We start from the raw sequence: 20,320 nt of genomic DNA, 5'->3' as shown, positions 1-20,320 counted from the left end.
ATAATTGAAAGCATGCCAAGGAAAATATCAGATGGAACGGCCTTCGCAAACTTATCAGATAAAGGAACGATGATTGGACGCTGTGAAATCAAATTAGACTCATTCAGAGTTGTCCGAATTGATGGTGCACCAAACCCTTTCGCAGAATCCACTGCTGTTAATTCGATTATCTTACTCTCTGCGAATTTGTATAGGCCAAACAGACTCAATTTCATGGTTTCCACCAATCAAATGCTTTTAATCGATTTTTGAGTACAAACTAAAGCTAGCAATTCTTTCAAGAGAAAGTTACTACGACTTATACATGTGCTGCTCTTGTCTGACATGTTCCTTTTGCGGTATTTTGAAGAGGTTTTTACGACGAACTCCCGAGTTATAAATCATGACGTCATTAGGACACTACCATGGAAGCCATCGCAGCTAGTTACATTTAAGTTAACAGTAGCTCCAGCGTTTTCGGACACCCAGAGATCGTCTGACCCTCTCAAACAACCTCTTTTAAGTCTGTACAGGTCACAGAAAAGAGAACCAACCAGAAGATAACATGAAACGTTTTATCATATTATTTATTGCAAATAAGGGTTACCAACACTGTGGTTTAAACTTTCATGCTTTAAGACCACATTGAAAGTAGTGTAACATGACTCATCAAAAAGTAACTGTTACCAAATGTGAGTATTTCTACCGGTGCCACGGCGTAATCTCGAAGCAAAGAAGGAGGGGGGGGGCACGTTGCCAGAACGTAAGCGTTTAAGGTCGTGTTCGCGTAGTCAAAGTTAACATCTCGCATATACTGTAGGTTCATTTAGTTGTGTCCAAAGACATAATGCAACGGCTGTTACTCCGATGCAACGTTGACTAAAGAGAACAAAAGAGATTCGGCAGATATGCATTACGTTCTGGCGACGTGCTGGGAGGGGGGGGGTCGCAAAATTGCTGTGAGGGCGGCCACTTCCCAATACGTATAATATAGCTAATGTACGTGGCCTTACCAATACATATATGCACAAGAATCGACTTGGGCTGCATGCCTAAACTGATCGTGATACCGAGAATCTATTCTACTAATCGCATTTCGTCTCTAATTGTTGGACGACATTGCCTTCTGCAGTGGGAACAATTAGATGAAACCAAACCATGAGGAGGCCGGAATTCAATTCAAGCCCCGCTCACTGTAATTGTACTGATAAAAGAGGAGAGCAATCAATTTTCCCTATATTTTCTCCGTGATTAAACGGGTTGATAAGAACTAGGAATTGTAAACGATCATTTCCCGTGGAACACAACCTTTAACTCCGAGGTTATTATTCACATGCGTTACTGCAATGACTTATTGGAAAAGCGAAACGAAACAAAACAAAACAACAGAGAATATACGCATAACGACCATTATCAAAGCCCATTTCTATTCTACCGAGTAAAATTGTTTCTTTGGACACAGAGAGAGAGGGGAAAGAGAGAAAGAAAGAGAGACGTACACACATACACACTTGCGGATTTAATATTTTACAGTTGGCCTCACTAATTTTGTCCAGACCCTAGGCCAGAAAACATCGCGCAGGATTCGAACTCGTGACCTTTTGACCAAGGAGCAGGTGCGCTCACCACATGTGCCGACTCACGCTGTTTATCTTGATAATGCAACGCTGGGCGATATTTTGGCGGATAAAAGTAGATTATAACAGTGACCATGAATAATGTATGGCAGCAAAACTCATAACAGCCGTCTGTCCCAACCTCTCCGTCTACTCTCAATCCACTAATCCGTTTGTAGCGCTCCAACATGCTGATGCGATTTTCTCAAAGCGACTCCGAATAGTTTCAATAATCTGATACAGCAACGACATTTCAACTGGCTTTGCGGAAAACGGTATGCCATTTTATACATTTGCATCGCTGAATTTTATGCATTCAATACCCTGAAGGCACTTTCTTTACCAGCTCAAATTCGCCATACCGTGTTCAAAAATTCGTGTTCAAAAGAAGAGAAGGATTATGAGGAAATGTCGCCTCGAATCGGCCACTTTGCTTCGCGGAGTCTGCAACACTAGCGCTGAGTAACAGTTGAGGCTCGGGTGTGTAGGAAATGAATGTGTAGGAAATCTAGTCTGTGATACTCGCGTTTCGTGGCTTACGTAACAGCGGACAACGCCGACGAGTAAGATTGCACCGCCTACCAGTAGCAAGCAAAACTAGGGTTCAGTTATACGAGTGCTAGGCTTGGATTCTTGACCTTGTCCTCAAGAAGCCGGCTTGTTTGCTGCTAGATTACAGCTTGCAGTGCACTCAATCTACTATCATGGTGAACTTGTTGATGTCGTGGTTGTACCGGCGTGTCCGATCGGTGGCCTTGGCGGGATGTGCACTTTTCGCCGCCGCCACCATCTTCAGCTTCCTGCTGGATCAGCCCGACAGCCTGAGCACTCACCGGGACGGCGACTTGGTACCCAGACGGTTCTATCGGGTACGTACAACAAACATCTTGTCAATCTGTGAATCTGCGAAAGAGAAAAGAAATACTTGAGATTTACGTCAAATGTTAACTGTGATATACACCTTGTACCTTACAAATAGATGCTACATACCAGAAAATAAGGCTCTTTGAAACGACTTAAGTAGATTGTTATTAGACTTGTGTGCAAATCTGGTTATCATCCGATTTATCCATAGGGCACCGGGAGTGGCCAGAAGAGTGTGCCCGGGGTTGGCCAGGGTAAGAGGAAATATACAAACCCGTGGGGACGGGTAGAGAGGGGGAACAGGACAGGTGCGTACCGAGCAAGGACCAAGGGCGTCCTTCCTTCCTTCCTTCCTTCCTTCCTTCCTTCCTTCCTTCCTTCCTTCCTTCCTTCCTTCCTTCCTTCCTTCCTTCCTTCCTTCCTTCCTTCCTTCCTTCCTTCCTTCCTTCCTTCGCCCTTCCGTCAATACTTCCTTGGTCATTCTTTCTATCCATCCATCCATCCATCAATCCATCCATCCATTCATCCATCCTTCCATCTATCAATCCATCCATCCATCCATCAATCCATCCATTAATCCATGTTTTGAATTCAATTTTTTTCATAATTTTGTTGTCACAGGCACAGCATATTCAGGTCAGTCACCTCTATATGTAAATTTAAACCCCATACGGTACACGACTTTGACTGTGACAGAATCGGGTCGCCATTTCTAGCAGTTGATTTCCCCTGAGATACCCGGTGGCCCGTACGCTAGATGTCATGATCACCCAGTAGCATCTCGGCTGTTTAATTCTATAGTCTAACTGAAGGAAAAGTTAAATAACATTAGTTTTAGGACCTTTCAGCCCCAAATTGTGTTTTCTGTTTGTGATTCACTGATTTGAACCTTTGAAGCCTAAATTTCAAACCCAAATGCACGTCCCTTAAAGCCTTAGCTTAATTTTATAGAAAAACGATATCCTGTTTGGAATCTTTCAACCCATAGTCATTTTATTGTAAGTAATTTATTGCTTTGAACAAGCCGTGCCAAAATTTGGAGCAATTTTGAACCTGAATCCATATCTACAGATTTGAAAGGCAGGGCTGTGATGTATATGGTAGTTGGGCGACCATTTTTATGTACTGTATTAGCAACTTGAAACACGTCCTCTTATGATCATCTGTTCCAAAGGGAATTGTTGTAATCTTAAATGATATGCAAGGAGACTGCAAGAAGCTACACAAGCTTGTTAGAAAGAGACTTAGCTAAGAAACAGCAAATCAGGACATGTTTCACTCTTTGATTCTTGATTGACTTTGAAAACAAAATGAAAAAAAGGACAAAGTGAAACAATCATCGATCGCTTCGTTGTCATATGTGTGTTGACAGCCACTCGAAGGAGTAGGGCGAATCTACATAGTGTCATTTCAGTTCATCAGTTCTGTTGGAGCCGGGCTTTTCTAGCCCTCCTCTTGGCCTCAGCGGCTGCTATCCTCTCAGCTTCAAAAGTAGTGACGCTGTTGTAGCTCAGCTGACGCCAGGTGCTGCGATCGTTGCAGAGAGCTTCAAAGTTTGTGGGGTCAATGTGACCCTTCTTTAAGTAGTGTTTAAGGGTGTCTTTATATCTCTTTCTCTGTCCACCCCTAGGCCGTGTCCCTTGATCCAGTTGTCCAAACAGGGTCTGTTTGGGGAGCCGGTTTTCTGGCATCCGGACACAGTGACCAGTCCATCGTAGTTGGCTACGCATAATGAGTGCCTCTATACTACAGGAGCCAGCTTCAGCTAGCACACTAGTGTTGGTACGGTAGTCTGTCCAAGAGATGTTCAGAATACGACGTAGTGAGCGTTGGTGAAACTGTTCGAGAGTCTTGAGATGTCGTCGATAGGTGACCCAAGCCTCGCATCCATAAAGAAGTGTTGGGAGCACTACGGCTTTATAAACTTGAAGCTTTGCTGTTGTCTTCAGGTTTTTGTTGTCGAAAACCCTTCCCCTTAAGTTTCCAAAGGCTGCGCAAGCGCTTCCTTGCCTGTGTGAAATGTCATCGTCAATGTTTCCTCTGTTGTTAAGAGTGCTGCCAAGGTAGCAGAAGTGTTTGACACATTCAAGGCGTACTCCATCCATGTAGAAACTTACTGCTGGTAGTTGTTGCCCAGGAGCTGGTTGGATCATGACTTTAGTCTTTGACTTGTTTGTAGTCAGGCCAAGAAGTTTGTATGCAGAGTTGAACAAGTCAAGAGTGTCTTGTAGGTCTTGAGCCTGGTGGGCTACGAGTTTACAATCATCAGCATACTGGAGGTCATTAACAACAACCTTCTGGACTTTAGTGACAGCATTGAGACGTCTTAGGTTGAAAATACTGCCGTCATAACGGTATCTGATTGTCACTCCAGGTGGAAGGTGGTCTTTGATCAGTAGCAGAACAGCAAACAGGTAAATGTCAAATATTGTGGGTGCTAATATACACCCTTGTTTTACACCGGTCTTAATCGTAAATGGTTCAGTTTCTGAGCCATTGTAGAGTACCTTGGCAGTCATTCCATCGTGTAGCAGTCGAAGTATTGTTATGAATTTATCCGGGCAACCAAACCGCTTCAGTATCTTCCAAAGTGCTTCACGATTCAAGGAATCGAAAGCCTTAGTCAGATCAATAAAGGCCATGAAGAGGGGCTGTCGTTGTTCTGTACATTTCTCTTGTATTTGTCTGGCAGTGAAAATCATGTCTACAGTACCTCTGGATGGCCTAAAACCACACTGAGTTTCAGGCAGTATTCCCTCGCTCAGGGGAAGGAGTCGATTCAGGAGTACTCTTGCCAAGATTTTACCAGCCGTTGACAGAAGGGCGATTCCCCGGTAATTCCCACAGTCTGATCTATCACCTTTTTTGTAGATAATAGTTATTACTGCGTTCTTAAGGTCGTCTGGAAGAGTTTCATCCTCCCAGATTCGCAGAAGCAGACTGTGGACTCGAGCTGTGAGGTCGGGTCCGCCGAACTTGTAAACCTCAGCAGGGATACTGTCCGGCCCGCTTGCTTTGTTGTTTCTCAATTGCTGGACCGCCTTTTCAACTTCTTGGGGAAGGGGGGGTTCAGCAAGATCATTTTTTGGCGGATACATCGGTAGCTGTGAAATCGTTGTCTCACTGACAGTGGATTCTCGGTTGAGGAGTTTCTTAAAGTGTTCCTTCCACCTGGCTTGGATGCTGGCTTCATCTTTATACAGAATACTACCATCTTCAGATTTTAGGGGTGCCAAACCAGACTTGGTTGGACCATAAAGCGCTTTCGTGGCTTGGAAAAAGTTACGCATGTCATGTCGGTCTGCCAAGGCTTGAAGTTCTTGTGCTTTTGTTTCCCACCATGTGTTCTTCATATCACGTATACGGGTTTGTACTTCAGCCTTAAGAAGTGAAAAGCGCTTGTGCTTTTCAGCATTGTGAAAGTCATCTTGCCAGCATACAAATGCTTGGCGTTTCTTGTTAATCAGGTCTTGAATCTCACTATCGTGCTCATCAAACCAGTCTTCATTCACACGTTTGTGGAGACCAATGGTGTTCTACAGGTTTGGAGCAGAACGTTTTTAAGTGTTTCCCATTGCTCTGCCACACTTCCGGAATGGGTAGGTCCAAGCTGAGTTAGGCGCTTGCGCAGATCAGTCTGAAACAGTTCCCTTTCGGACAGAGTTTGTAACTTATTAGTGTTGAAAGTTCGTCTTGTTACTTTGGGACCTTTTCGCACTTTCTTCTTCAATGAAATGTTCATTGTAGAACGAACTAGGCGATGATCAGTCCAGCATTCGTCAGCCCCCCGCATTGTGCGGGTGATCCTTACATCACGTTGATCTTTCGATCTTACAATAACATAATCCAAAAGATGCCAGTGCTTGGATCTAGGATGACACCAAGATCCAATAAGTCATATAAAACTACCTTGGCAGATGTTTTGTGACACTACACAGTGAACTTAGTAAGCCGTTGGTCACGTAATGGGAGACAGCCAAACCTAGAGCATGGACCTGTGTCTGTGGGCCATTGTGTTGTGTTTAGGTTAAGGTTTGCCTATATAGACTAATGAAGGCCTCTCCTTGGTGCTGAACTTACAGTAGTGACAGGCAGGGTGGTTGTTATTTGATATCCTGGCGGTACGCAGTAATCACGTTAAAGCCAAGCCATAGCCGGGATCGAGACTCAATAGAGATATTGTGTAGACGATATTTCTTTCTCTGTGAAGATTAAGACAGCAAACAGAAGTAATAGCGATGACATTTGTTTACAAAGATGAAGATATATTAATGTTAAGATGAGACTGAGGTAAATTTTGATGACTCTTATTGCTGATGACTCAAATCATACTTGCAACCAGTGTTATCCACCCTTCTCGTTTTTCTGTTCTTTCTTAACGTTTCGCTTATTGAAATGCTCGTTCATTCTTTAGCATTCTCCTCCAGTTATTTCTCTTGCCAACCCCCCTTTCTTTCTATCTGAATTGTTCATTTCATAAATTTTTTGGCTAGTCCCGAAAACCATGACATGTAGCCTGTATCATTTTGTTTTCTTTGCTGTGATTAGGATGTGTTCGAATGGTCCGATGTAACGTTTGACTATATTCCATGCTTCAGCATTTGAGAAGCGAGCTTGTTATGTGATCTTCCGGCTTGTCGTATCTAATCAGTCAATGAATTGACAAGATTTCCGTTAGAATGACACTTTGAATAACACCACAACATCACTACAATATACCGTATAATACATCGCATCATATAAACCGGAAGCGGAAGCGGAAACGTCTTTCACCTGTCCCGTGAGCACTTTCTGGGAATCCATGAATGACCGTAAAAACGTTATTAAGCCGTTACATATTGGTTTTCATACCGGCGTGCACGCGCGGCATTCGCATATGTTGGAAGGCAACTTGTTTCTCTTACGAATCACAACTTCAACGTACCGTTTGTAACAGAAAAGAGCGTAATATTTTTGCCTTCTAACGTCTGCTTGGTGATTATTCGACTGCCAAAAATGAGAGGGAGGAACTTTATTAGATCTTTATCTTTATCAGCCAGTTAAATTAGAGCATCATTTTGTAGTTGGTTGACCAGTATAAGACGTTGGCATATAGCCAGGCTGTGTGGACCTATCAAAAGGCTTCATTCTTATTTGATCACATATATTTCATGATAACAAAGTCGTCAACCAACTTTTCTCGTGATTTTTTCAGTGACATGACACCCTTCCATTCCAGTGACCTACCTCGTTTGTTTCACTCACTCGGTGGTTTATTCGGTTATCGAAGGACCTTGGCTTGGCGGTACGTCATCACTTGAAAATCAGGTCATTAACCTTTAGTTAATGAAATTAAATTTCATCCCTGAACTTTTCATATGTAGGTCCTAACATTGTCTAACTATATGATGAGAACCCTGGTGTATCTTCTTGTTTATCTAAGGTCCTGGGGAATATGGCAGACCGTATGTGTACACCACTGAAGACAACAAGAGGAAGAGTTTCGGTTACCTTGGCAACGGGTTCAACGCGCACGTCAGTGACAAGATCTCCGTAGAAAGGGCGCTGCCGGATACGAGAGACCCACAGTAAGCCGTCTCAGGGTTTGTTAAAAATGGTTGAACATCCTCCCAACGCCAGGGAATGGACTCGCCAAAATCTAGAACAACTTATTGGATTGCTCAGGGTATGAAACCCTATAGAATTTTTAAGTGAGGAGTAAGCAAACGGTCAATTGTTGCTGGAAGTGTAGATCGTCCCCCGTTTAACTCAGCCTCCCTTAGATCATTTGCTAACCTCAAACGATTGTATGACTATCGATTGCTGCGCACAACCTGATGGGTGAAGTAAGCAGTAGGGAAAAAGTAGTTGGAAGTGGGCATCGCCCCCCGTCCCCAGCCAACCACCTTCGATTTTATACTTTCGTAGGCCTATGTACCGTCAACGATGAATATCCATGCTAAATATAAGTATATTTCACTCACTTCAGGATCAATAACACCAAATGATCCGTACGTCGGTATTCAAACCCTCGACCTTGTTATCTAAAATAAAATCTTAATCATTATCTCTATCATGAAATATCAAATCTAATTTTTTCGTTAGTCTGATATTCATTTTGTAGTATTCCTTGACACATTATTATTGGTTTGTTGTATACTTATTGATCTATTTATGTATTTTTGCGTTCCATTAAGATTTGCTTCTATTGAAGTGTATTAGATATTTTTTGTATCTATGGTTTTGTTTATAATTGCATTTCATTATCATTATTAGTTAATTTGTAGGAGGAGGGCTTAGAAAAGCCTCCCGGGTTTCCTCCCTCCTCTTGCACTATTGTTACATTTTGCATATCTATTTGCCTCTGTTTCTTTTTTATTTGCGCGAACCAACAAACAATTACAAACAAACAGTCTAGAAGCTACCTTGCTGACCAATTCAATCTTCCCACAGATGTAAGGAAAGACTCTACCAACCCCGGCTGTCCAACGTCAGTGTGATCATCCCGTTCTATAACGAACACTGGAGCACCCTGCTTCGTACCGTGCACGGAGTCATCGGCAGGACCCCGCCACATCTGCTTGGAGAGATGATCCTGGTAGACGACTTCAGTAGCAAAGGTGAGTAGTATAGGTGGTCCATTGCTTTTCTTCTAAACCAGGAGGTACAAGATTCAATATTTGTTGTCTATAAACGAAGTGCATTCGTTGGAAAATTAAATTGTATTCACTCGAGCTTATACTTATTCCAAGAAGACAGGGTAAAATGAGAAAAAATGTTCTCCGATTATAAGATATTCACTCACCTGAATTTTCAACCGAATCACCCGTTCTTCATCAGTTATTTGACCCAAGTGCTGTAGACACGTGATTACGCACGCGTGACGTCATCACTGGGTCAAAGGTTGTTGGGAGTCAGTACCGCCCGGGGAGAGTCAAATAGCTGATGTAGGCCGAATGATTCGGTTGAAAATCCGGTGAGTGAAATATTTTGAGTTGGAGAACGGTTGATGTGTTTATTTCTCATTATGTACTTTACCAAGTAGGTCACAACAGTATTCTACAAAAACAAAACTTAAACTTTACCAAAGTTGTGTCCTGTCAACCCTACTATATGGCTCAGAATGTTGGAGGATGACAAAGAAAGATCTTCAAAAATTGTCAACCTTTCACACCAAAAGTTTGAGAAGAATTCTTCGCATCTTCTGGCCAAAGACTCTTTCAAATGAGGAACTCTTAAACAAATGTAAACAAGAGTGCATGGAAACAATCATCCTCCGAAGGAGATGGAAATGGATAGGGCATGTGTTGAGGAAAGATCAAAACGACATAGCAAGAGTATCAATGAACTGGACCCCGGAAGGTAGGAGAAAACAAGGCAGACCAAAAAACACATGGTGAAGAACAGTAGCAGGAGAACTGAAGTGCTTTGGCCACACCTGGAACAGCATCCAGAGCCTTGCCCAGAACAGACGGAACTGGCGAACTTTTGTTGCTGCCCTACATGCCGGGAGGCATAAAGGGCAGTAAGTAAGTACTTTACCAACAGAAATGAACTAAAGCTGAAAAGAAGACCGGGTATTCGATTCTTTCCACTAACGCAGCATTGTTTTACCTAGCAGAACATTGCGGGGCTCCACTGGAGGAGTACATGGCCACGTTTCCCAAAGTTCACATCGTGCGCACGAACAAGAGGGAAGGACTGATCAGAGCCAGGCTGCGGGGGGTCGAGGTTGCCAGGGGCAACGTGCTTGTGTTCATGGACGCGCACTGTGAGGTCAACGTCAACTGGTTACCACCTCTCCTCGGTAAGTCCCTTTCCTGGAAAAATGTTTTTGTCAAACTATCAATCTATTTATTCAGAACAAGAGTTCTACGACCTCATACCTTCGTCAAATGATTTTGACCTTTATGACTGACGTATTAGGAGTGTTTTTCATCAATCATCAATCATACCAGTTGATCCTCTTCACCCAAATAACATAAGTTGTCCAAACCTCCTTGTTATGACTATGAGCTTAACAAAGAAGGTTATGCTAACATTTATCATCAATTATGCAAATAAGCTCCCTCCTTATTAGCATAATTTGATTCAATGGTGTTCACATTCACACAACTTCCTAATGCCACAAGTATGAAATTGCCGTCATTTACTAGTATGGAATTATTGTAGTTTCTCATTAATTATGCTAATTAGGCCCACATTTCACTGCGCGGAAAGCCGAATTTCCGGGTCAGAAATTGCCGTACACATTCATGGAAATTTTGCATTTCCTTCAGAATCATGGGATTTCGGACCTGTTTACGTTGCGCGTCCGGTCCCGTACGTTCCCTAGATTCTCTCGGAAATGGACCACTGCCGTGTATAGGAAGTATAAAGGGCCTTACACACCCGGACATATACCCTTGAAATGACCATACACTGCAGGAAATGCAACGTGTATTGGTCCGTGTGGCGATGTAATGTGCATAATTTAGCGGCAATTATCACCTAATTATCTCCCTAGGTTCTGTCCTATGTAGTGCGGCTGTGCGGTATAGCAGGAAATTCACCGTGTAATGGTCCGTGTGGCGATGTGATGTGCATAATTTAGCAGCAATTATCACCTAATTATCTTCCCGCATTCGCGGCCCAGCTGGAGACACCCGGTTACGCCTTCAATATTTTTTTTTGTCATGGAAAGCAGCTTCAAGGCTACTGCCCCCCCCCCCTCTACTGGATTTTGCCCCCTCCCCACTTTCCCCATTTCTCACGTTTTTATTAATATCGTGATAGCGCCACATTTATTCCGTCTGAAATATTACTTGTCGGTGTTTACAAAGATGTCTCATTTTATTCATGTCATAACCTCCTTGATGTTATTAACCACCAGCTCTTCGGTTGTACGGATTACGATTGTTCGGGTAGTCCTTTGAAACGCCAGCGCTAGCGTCTATTTGTTCTAGCTTCTTGAAGACGTCGTCATCTGCTCTCGTCTGGGCGTGAGTGGCGCAGAAGTATCGTACTGAAACCTAGCCTGTCGGGGTAGCGCAGTCCGTATGATTCGTCGCTCCAATCAAAACGAGCGAGGGTTGCAGTTGCTTCACAATCCAGACAGACAAGCCGTTGCAATTTCCACATTCTTTATCCGTCTAAAAGTCCGGGGAAAAGCCGAAGTCAAAAGTCCGGGCTGTAGTGCTTTTGAAGGACGTCACAACGGTAGCTCCATGTCACAATGGTCTGCATTCAAGCGCCTTGCTTCAGTCTCGTCGTAGAATAGTAACCAAGCTCCAAATGATCCCAGGCATGGCTACATAACACACGCTAGTCCACAAGAGACAGCAACAGTACATATCTGCACACAAATGCCAACTCCTGAAATGCCAACTGATATATTTGAAAATGGTGACATGAGCGTTGATTGGCCCTGGTTTTGAAACCACGTGCCAGAATAGATGCTATTGGCTGGGCTTTCTTTTACAAAAAATTTGCATGGAGATAGACACAATAACCTGTGAAACACCAGGTATGTTTATTGTATAGATTTAGTTTTGAACAGTCTGATTACTGGTATTTCACAGTTACACAATACCTGCCAAGGAAGGTGTAAAAACATGCGTCTGTGTCTTATCGACAACGACAGCTTGGAAAACCCTTAGATTAACAATGCAAATGTTGCATTAAAGAACTAGTAAATCGTTCTATCGACTATAAAAGTATATAAACGGCGACGAAAATTGAATACGTCGAGTCAAATAAATAACATCTTCCGGAACAACATACTATGGACACAATTCATTGCAAGGTGAACATGTGTGTGTATTGTACTGTGACATGGACCTATGTTGATAATAGTTCATGCGTGTCGTGTGATGAAGTTAATATTTCTATCTAGCATAGTGATACGCACTGCAGTCCAGATTTATGTGACGTGAAAAAACACCCCAGTCTGTACATAAAATGAATACAGAAATATAAGATTGGAGGTGTTTTTATGGCCTAATGTCTTAGAAACACAAACCCGGACAACAAAATATACATAAAACTGATGTTTGTTTTAGCCGACGGGCAAATATCTAAATATCTCTCCTTCACAAAAGCAAAGCTCCACACCAACTCGTAGATTTCAGAATCAGATAGACCAAGGATATATTGAGTTTATTAAATATCGTTGTTCATCTACCGTCTGCAGTAATCAGAATCCGCACATTTTAACGTTACGTAGTATCCCAATTCCCATCATTGTATGATTTAGCTGTGAGGTTGAGAAAAAATCTCCTATTTCGTAACAAAGAAACATTATCTTATCTAAACCTTCATCTTCGTTGCCAGCGGCTGACGTCGACGGGCTAATTCTGCCAATATTTGGCCCGGGTGGTCACCATTAAAAAAACACTTTACGCCGGGCGTTTTTTGCTTCTGTCTAAGAAAAGCCGCACCAGATAACACAATATACATCCCACCAAAGCAATGAACTGATTGTTTATATTAACACCAGGAAATGAAATGACAATTCTACAACAGTGCATTTTAAATCAACTTGTAGATCTATGTCTGTCACTGTAATGGAACTGTGATGGAACAGCTCTGCTGCTAAGCTGAGGGCATGGCAACAGCAAAGATAAAAAAACTTTAAAAAAAACTGTAGGCTTGTGGCGCATGTTATGTAAACATCAGATAGAGCCGTTTATCTAACAACTACGTTAAACAAGAGGGTATGTGTTGTTGTTTTTAGTAAAATACTCACATTTTGCTTTAAATGTTTGATCATTTGGCATTTGGACGTCGGTTTTCGTGTTGGGAAAAAGTTATGAGATTATCTCGAATCCTAGTTAACCGCCTTTTGTATATTTCAGCTGTGGCTTTCGGGCCCGGGCGGGTTTCTGAGCGGGCGCGGGTTTTTGAGCGGGCGGGGGGCTCAGCAGTGCGGGCGGGGGTTTCAGCAGGGCGGGCGGGGGTCTCTGGGCGATATAAATGTCGCCCAGCTTAGAACGACCGTTGTTTAGATCGAGCGGCGTCCCTCGCGGTGGAAACTGTTGGTACATGCAAAACTCAGCCTCAATAATCATAATTCTAGTATTTTTGGAGACCTTTCTTGTCGACTTAGGTGGGTTTTGAAATACAATGACATTCAAGATATGGGGACGCCAATTATCCATTTCGTTCGGACGGACGATCTGTAGCTGGTAGAAACGCTTCTTATCGCGCGCTTATATCAGACGGTCTCTTTAATATACTCATGGAAATTAGATCACGTTAATTCAAGCCATTTTGTTCCGCTTTCTACCAGTAGAACATAATTTTACGTCAGTAATGTACAGATAATTATCACCTAGAACGCACGAAGGGCCGTATATAATTGCCATCCTTTTGTAATCCGTTTTCCACTACACGTCAAGTATAAGGACTCCGTAAATTCCCATGCACCTTCCAGGTCCAGGTGTGTAAGAAAAAATCTAGGACCGGACACGGCGATCCCTGAAATCCATAGACACAACCATTACACGGTGAATTTGACGGGTGTGTAAGGGCCCTGATACTCCCTGAAATTCGACTTTCCGAGCAGTGTTTGCATATTTCCTATCTATCAACATTCCTCTCTTCCTTAGTTACAAATGTCACATATTTGAATAGTCATATCATGGAACACAGCAGATTTTTAAAATTGCCTCATTAATCATGCGAGTTAGAATTTGATTTGCATAATTATCATCCAATCATACAAAGCATCACGTAAGCTATCTACATACCAAAAATCATGACCATCCATCAAGACCATCTCGAGTTATAGTTGTTCTCATTTGCAAAGCTGATATCTATTAATATTTCTCTCTTCCTCAGTTACACATGTCACATGTTTGAGAGTCCTATCATGGAAATTGATGGATGTATAAACTTTCCTCATTAATTATGCAAATTAGATACTGATTTGCATAATAAGTATCTAATCATGTACATCAGCACTCAAGCTATGTACTTACAAAAATTTATGACCATCCACCAAGCCCTTCTTGAGTAATTCCCTTTCAAAGTCTGAAGCAAAACCTGCCCCTGCTATAGCCAACCCATAGGTCTGCTTGGAGACTACCTTACCAATGCCTACAGCTGGCTGACAGCCAATTTGTGTAACTGACGTTTCCTGCCTTCAACATGACCCCTCAGGACCCCTACCGCTATTCATGACGCCTTGGAACAACACAGCCAACACGTACACATACTTCAGCATACAATATAACACATTTTTACACTTTTCTCGTTAATTATGCAAAACACTTCGCCCAAAATCTAATCATTTTGAGATTTCCCACATACACACCGACACACCAACTACGACAACAAACCATCCAGGCGTTCTCGACTTATTCTGTTCACTAACAGACACACAGACAAGCATCATCGAATAACCTTCTCGACGAAACTTCGTCGACGAAGGTAATTACCACAATCGTGGAAGGATTGACACAACAGGTGACTATCACCTTTTCAAGATGTCAACCCAGACCAGACTGTAAGGGTTGATCCACTCGCACTGGGAAGGACCCCTTCCTTTTTTCGATAAGTGTGGGTTTTTTTTAACGCGCTCGATGTGTGGCTCTCCTCAAACACGGGACCTCCATTTAATGTCCTATCCAACGGACGTCCCAACGGACGTCCCTACCTTATCTGTACGTAAAAAAATGTGTGAAAATGACTGTCATTTAGAAGATGTGCACTTCATTGTTTCCAAACAGAACCTATCAGCGTGTCTATGACAACCGTCACCATACCAACCATTGACGTCATTGACCATGCCACATTCGAGTACAAAGAGCAGGTAAGAAAAAAAGGCTCCTCTCCTGAAGCGTCGTCAAAAGAGAAATCGTTGAATGGAACATATGCAAGCTATCCTCAAAATGGCATGGGTTAATCTTGTATTAACGTTACTTGAAAATAGTTTAACGTTCTAAGTATTGGAATATGACTTTATTGGAAAGTTAGAGTTCTCGTGGAATTTAGAAACACTCCGAAGTTGATGTGTTTTAAGAATTGTAACAACTCTTGCTCTGTGTACTAGCAAGGCGGCCCGATGCGTGGTGTTTTTGACTGGCAGCTGAACTACAAGCGGATTCCGGTCCTGGACAGCAGAGGGAGGAAAGTCAGACCGACACTGCCGTTCAGGTACGTGATGTGTCACACCCTCATGTCCTGTGACCTGTATGACCTTTGTCTCCTACGTCATGTGACTGATAATTCGGGCATGACGAAAGCTTGTCACCAAGCAACTTTTGGTAGGGCGTGATGTCTTTTTGAAAAATTCACACACACACAAATAAGTGGTAGGTTCGATATTCTACTTTTCTCACCACAAATTTGGCTTTCAACACTTAAACGGTCTATACATAAATGATAGCTCAAAGTTTGCGTAATCCTCCTTTTTAAACTTAGATAACTTAAATCTTTGTAACTTTGGGCATAAAAAGAAGCTTGTAGGGGCATTGCTTATCTCATATTGATCATGCATTGTTTACACTAGCCATGGGTCGAGCAATATGTGTGTATCCGTCCCAAATTTTAATCAGTTGCTTCCCTAATTAAGATTAACTCTAAAAAAGGATAGATTCCGAAGCTCATTCAAATTTGTGTATCATTCCATACAATAACAAACAGAGAAGATTCGTGTATATTCAAGACATGGAATGGTCCTTGAACGCTTGTTTTCGTGTAAGTTTGAATAATGTTTAACTATTTACTGCAGTACTCCAATAATGCCGGGTGGAGTGTTCGCCATAGACAAGGAATTCTTCAACTACCTGGGCGGATATGACCCTGGGCTCGAGATCTGGGGCGGTGAGCAGTTTGAACTCTCGTTCAAGGTGCCTCTTTTATACACACCCTTTCTAACATGAGAGTTTCTGCACATTGAAATAAAGAAAACCTGCCTGACATATCTGGCAAAAAAGCTTTCCTGCAGATACAAAAGTGGTTACATTTTCTTACTTAATTATGCATACAGAGAAATCGTTTCTTCCAACACACGGGTTATGCGCATGCACTGTATGTCATCATCCACTCTGCTTGGAACCTAAACAGTTACATGAAGTTCCTGCACATCCAGATCTGACTGGATGGGGGCGCTTGTGTGTGGTCTCTGCCCTTGCAGATCTGGCAGTAAGGGGCGCTAACGAACCCTAGTTGTAATTTCATATCTGCTAAAAGTACGTATGTGGACGCTGATCTGTCTTTGTTCTGAAGTGTGTTGCCTGCACTTCCAGATCTGGCAGTGTGGGGGCGTACTTCAGGAGGTGCCCTGTTCCAGAGTTGGCCACGTCTTCCGAAAGTTCTCCCCCTACGCCTCGGACAACGACTTGTTACAAATCCTCAAGGTGAGATGATTTTGTTGATAGATATGCAGTGATTGATTAATTAATTGACTTATCATTTGATTTACTGATTCATCCATTGGTTGATTAATTGATTGAGTCATTGATTAAGGGCATAAAGGTAAGTTCCTATTTTCAGTCACATAACAGTTTAGGGGAAAAAGAGTACAATTCTTCTCTGTTATCCATTTTTGGAATGACAACAAATCGACATAATTCCCCAGTTGCGGCCTGATAGATTTAGATGTTGTTTGGATATTTCCGATCTTTTTATTACTGACAGAAAGTTGAGCGTCGCAGAAAGGTTTCAGAATAGACTATAAATAATATCTCATTTTTTGCATTCAATTGTCTTTTCATGCCTTACGGAAGCCATTAAGAAAGCAAATAGACAAAATCGGTGAGAAATGCACAATAATGAATGCACAAGACTTTCAGAGGGGGTGAGAACTTCGATTCCTTCTTTTTTGTTTTATTTTCAGAACTATATGAGGGTCGCTGAAGTCTGGATGGACGGCTACAAACAGTACTACTACAACAGAATGCTGAGGGATCCTAAAAATCTAACAAACTTTGACCTAGGAGACCTTGCCTCCCAGAAGGCATTGCGGCAGCGCTTGGGATGCCGTGACTTCGGCTGGTTCATGAGAGAGGTCGCGTCAGATCTGCTGGAACACTATCCGCTTAAAGTCCCGGATGTACTGCTACAAGGACGGGTATACATTAACCTTTTTGGGCGATGCCTTAGGGGTGGATATGTTTCTCTATCCATCCTAATTCAGCCCTTTTCAATGGCATTAACTAGTGAGGGTGCATTACTCGGAAGCAAAAGTAACTCATTTTGATTTGAAACAGGCAGAAACCAATGTAATATACTTCCACTGTAGTTAAACAAGTCAAATTCAGATTAAGACAATCATTATTTGAAGTACAATTGCCACTTGTCTCAGTGGCAGATGTTCTTTAGTTTTCTATTTCTTTAACCTTTGAGTTCTTGCTAGTCATGACTTTCCTTACGGGTTTAGCAGGCAGTAGTAGAGAGAGGTTAGCAAAATGTTGTATGCAGTTTTCTTATACGTGTCATCACAGATCCAAAATGTTGGTACTGGCCTGTGCCTGGACAGTTACGGGTTGAATTCAGAGGATCCAGTGGCCTTAAGAAGATGTAGAGATAGAAGAGGAGCAGCGGGAGTGCCATTGTCTTATCCCAGTCAGGTATATTTATTTCCACGTAGATCTTAGGAGAGAACATCGTGTCGTCTTCTTGAGACCATTTCCGAAAAGGGCATGATTTTTCATTCCAAGATCTGCTCTTCAATATAAATTTAGGACACAGGCAGTGGATAATTTGGTTCTTTGTTTATGCATGTAATAAATTAACTGCCAATTCCAAAAAGGAAATGCACCATTTTTTTCACGTGGATTTGATTTTGCGGTTTTGTAGTAATGCAAATGGGAGTCATAACCGCAAGATCTTAATGTCTGCCGTGGAGAGGATACCCCCTCTCCCCTAAAAAAAACGAAAATAAAACCACGGCAAATATTTAAATAGTTACAGTAGTCCGTAAGAACAGGCTATGCAAGGAACTGATTGAATTGAGCAAAAATCGTTTTTTGAAAAATCTTAAGTCTTTAAAATGAACCGTTATGCAACCATTGAGAAACTACTTGGTATTCTAATGAAAGAGAATTCAAAGAATCTAAAAGCAATTTTTAGGTCAGAAATCTACTACAGGAAGAACATGACCTATTTCATTTTTGTCCTTTTTTTTACTTCAGAATTTCACTTATACGGGACTGAAGGAGATAGAAATCACCGACCGCCATCTTTGTTTTGACGTCGACTCCTTGTCGTGGGAGAAGACGTTGGTTTTCTTGGCTTGTCATGGGGAGGGCGGGAATCAGAAGTGGGATTACGACAAGGTAAGAAACAAAATATGTCTCAAACCGGTTTCACAGGGTAAAACATACGTCATCAAAATTTCCTCTTAAAATATGTTTTCGACACAATTATACTTTAGTATTCACGAACGTTTTATGTTTTATTTGTAGCAAAGAGGACTGATACGCCACCTAGCGAGCAAGCTCTGTATCGCAGTGGACACCGGATCGCTTCAACCGACCATGATGCCCTGCAATCAGTCGTCTGAGTCACAACAATGGAAATTTACATCTTGAAACCTGCCGTTGCTTGTTTGTGTGTCTGTGTGTGCGTGTGTGTTTGTATTTTTGCTTGTGTGTGCGCGCGTGTGTGTGTGCACACGTGTGTTTCTCTGTGTGCGTATGAGTGTGTGTGTTTGTGTGTCTCCAACTGACAAAAATATGAATAAAATTATTGGCGATTATTAGCGGTGGTATTTCTTTCTCGACCCATCTCCCGCATTTTGATAAAGAAACAGCACATTGATACCATTCAAATGTTTTGGCAAAGTGGTGTTTTTCCGAAACATTTGAAGTCCAAACACTTATCTACATATGAACGTAATACTATATAATTTGGCCAGCGTACCCTGCGGGGACCCTCATCTACTCTTATCGAAAAGAGAGGAAGGCCAATTTTATCATGCAGCTTTCTCGCCAAAGAAATTGAATGTCGCTAAAAAAAATCGGTAAGGAAGTCATCGTCGACTGATGTGAAGCAACCAGCTAGTAGTACGTAGTGTCATGCAGTGGACAGTCATTACATCACATGGAAGCCGAACTGTTGCCCGGGCCACACAGGCCAACTCTTTGGCACTAGGTTTAAAGGCAACCAAAAGCAATATTAGGGCATAAAAATGGAAATAAAAAGAAAAATGCTGAAATCTTTTTTTTTGGGGGGGGGGGGGCTAGTGACATTTACTAACAATGTTTAGCACATTTCCGAATAACTTTACACTTTGAGCATTTAAAACCGCGCAGAAACGTGTCTTATGATGATGCCCTTAGTTTCGCGAGCCTTAAAAAAATCCAGCGACGATTTTCAGTGAGTTCTCACATCACAACGATGTCATATATTTCCATCATGGACGTCGCTATACATATTGTAATAGTGTTGTTTGGACTTATCATGTGTAGAAATCACGAAATAAATTGACTTTTTGACTCAGATTTTCGGGCCCTAATATTGCTTGGGTTTCTTTTAATGTACCCTTGAAATTTTAACCACAGCCCCCCTGGAAGGCCATAGCACTTTTTTTGAATTCAGGCAGGCAAAATATCACCGGCAGGCTAAGTTGACCCGGTATGGAGGTAACAAACTTACAATACCGGGAAATGCCAGCCAGAAACCATTGGGGAGATTTTGGTGACGTAATTTGATGTGTGGCGTCGCGTGCATGGCGTAATGGCAGGCTGTTTGGCCCAGAACCCAGAGGTCATGGGCTCGAATCCTCCAACATGCTCCGCTTTCGTTTGAAAAAGGCACCTTACACGAATGTCTTCACTTTTATCACTGGTGAAAATTCGTACGTAGCTAGCTTTGGCGACGGACGCCCATCGGATTGGACTTTAAATGGATGACCCGTGTTCGAGGAGAGCCACAACTCAAGCACCTTCCGGGTG

General features: G+C 42.3%; 1 protein-coding gene across 1 annotated transcript; it reads left to right on the top strand.

The window, feature by feature from the left end:
• Positions 1 to 2,299: 2,299 nt before the first annotated feature.
• LOC136437609 (polypeptide N-acetylgalactosaminyltransferase 10-like) lies at positions 2,300 to 19,122 on the top strand. The gene is made up of 13 exons (XM_066432232.1): positions 2,300 to 2,464; positions 2,671 to 2,767; positions 7,882 to 8,026; positions 8,892 to 9,058; positions 10,057 to 10,245; positions 15,149 to 15,231; positions 15,472 to 15,575; positions 16,153 to 16,270; positions 16,670 to 16,780; positions 17,260 to 17,493; positions 17,867 to 17,992; positions 18,557 to 18,700; positions 18,830 to 19,122. Exons 1-13 carry the CDS (start codon positions 2,300 to 2,302, stop codon positions 18,953 to 18,955), a joined length of 1,809 nt encoding a protein of 602 aa, XP_066288329.1. The 3' UTR covers positions 18,956 to 19,122.
• The last annotated feature ends 1,198 nt before the right edge of the window (positions 19,123 to 20,320 follow it).

The sequence above is a fragment of the Branchiostoma lanceolatum genome, chromosome 6 (assembly GCF_035083965.1).
Source record: "Branchiostoma lanceolatum isolate klBraLanc5 chromosome 6, klBraLanc5.hap2, whole genome shotgun sequence".
Taxonomy (NCBI): domain Eukaryota; kingdom Metazoa; phylum Chordata; class Leptocardii; order Amphioxiformes; family Branchiostomatidae; genus Branchiostoma; species Branchiostoma lanceolatum.
Note: the sequence above shows the minus strand (reverse complement) of the source record. Positions and strands in the feature narration are given on the sequence as shown.

Excerpts from the sequence above, each read along its gene's own strand:
- LOC136437609 (XM_066432232.1), top strand. The coding sequence starts at position 2,300 with ATGGTGAACTTGTTGATGTCGTGGTTGTACCGGCGTGTCCGATCGGTG. Across the intron at positions 9,059-10,056 it reads AGACGACTTCAGTAGCAAAG|CAGAACATTGCGGGGCTCCA; the intron begins GTGAGTAGTATA and ends TGTTTTACCTAG. Across the intron at positions 15,576-16,152 it reads AGACCGACACTGCCGTTCAG|TACTCCAATAATGCCGGGTG; the intron begins GTACGTGATGTG and ends TATTTACTGCAG.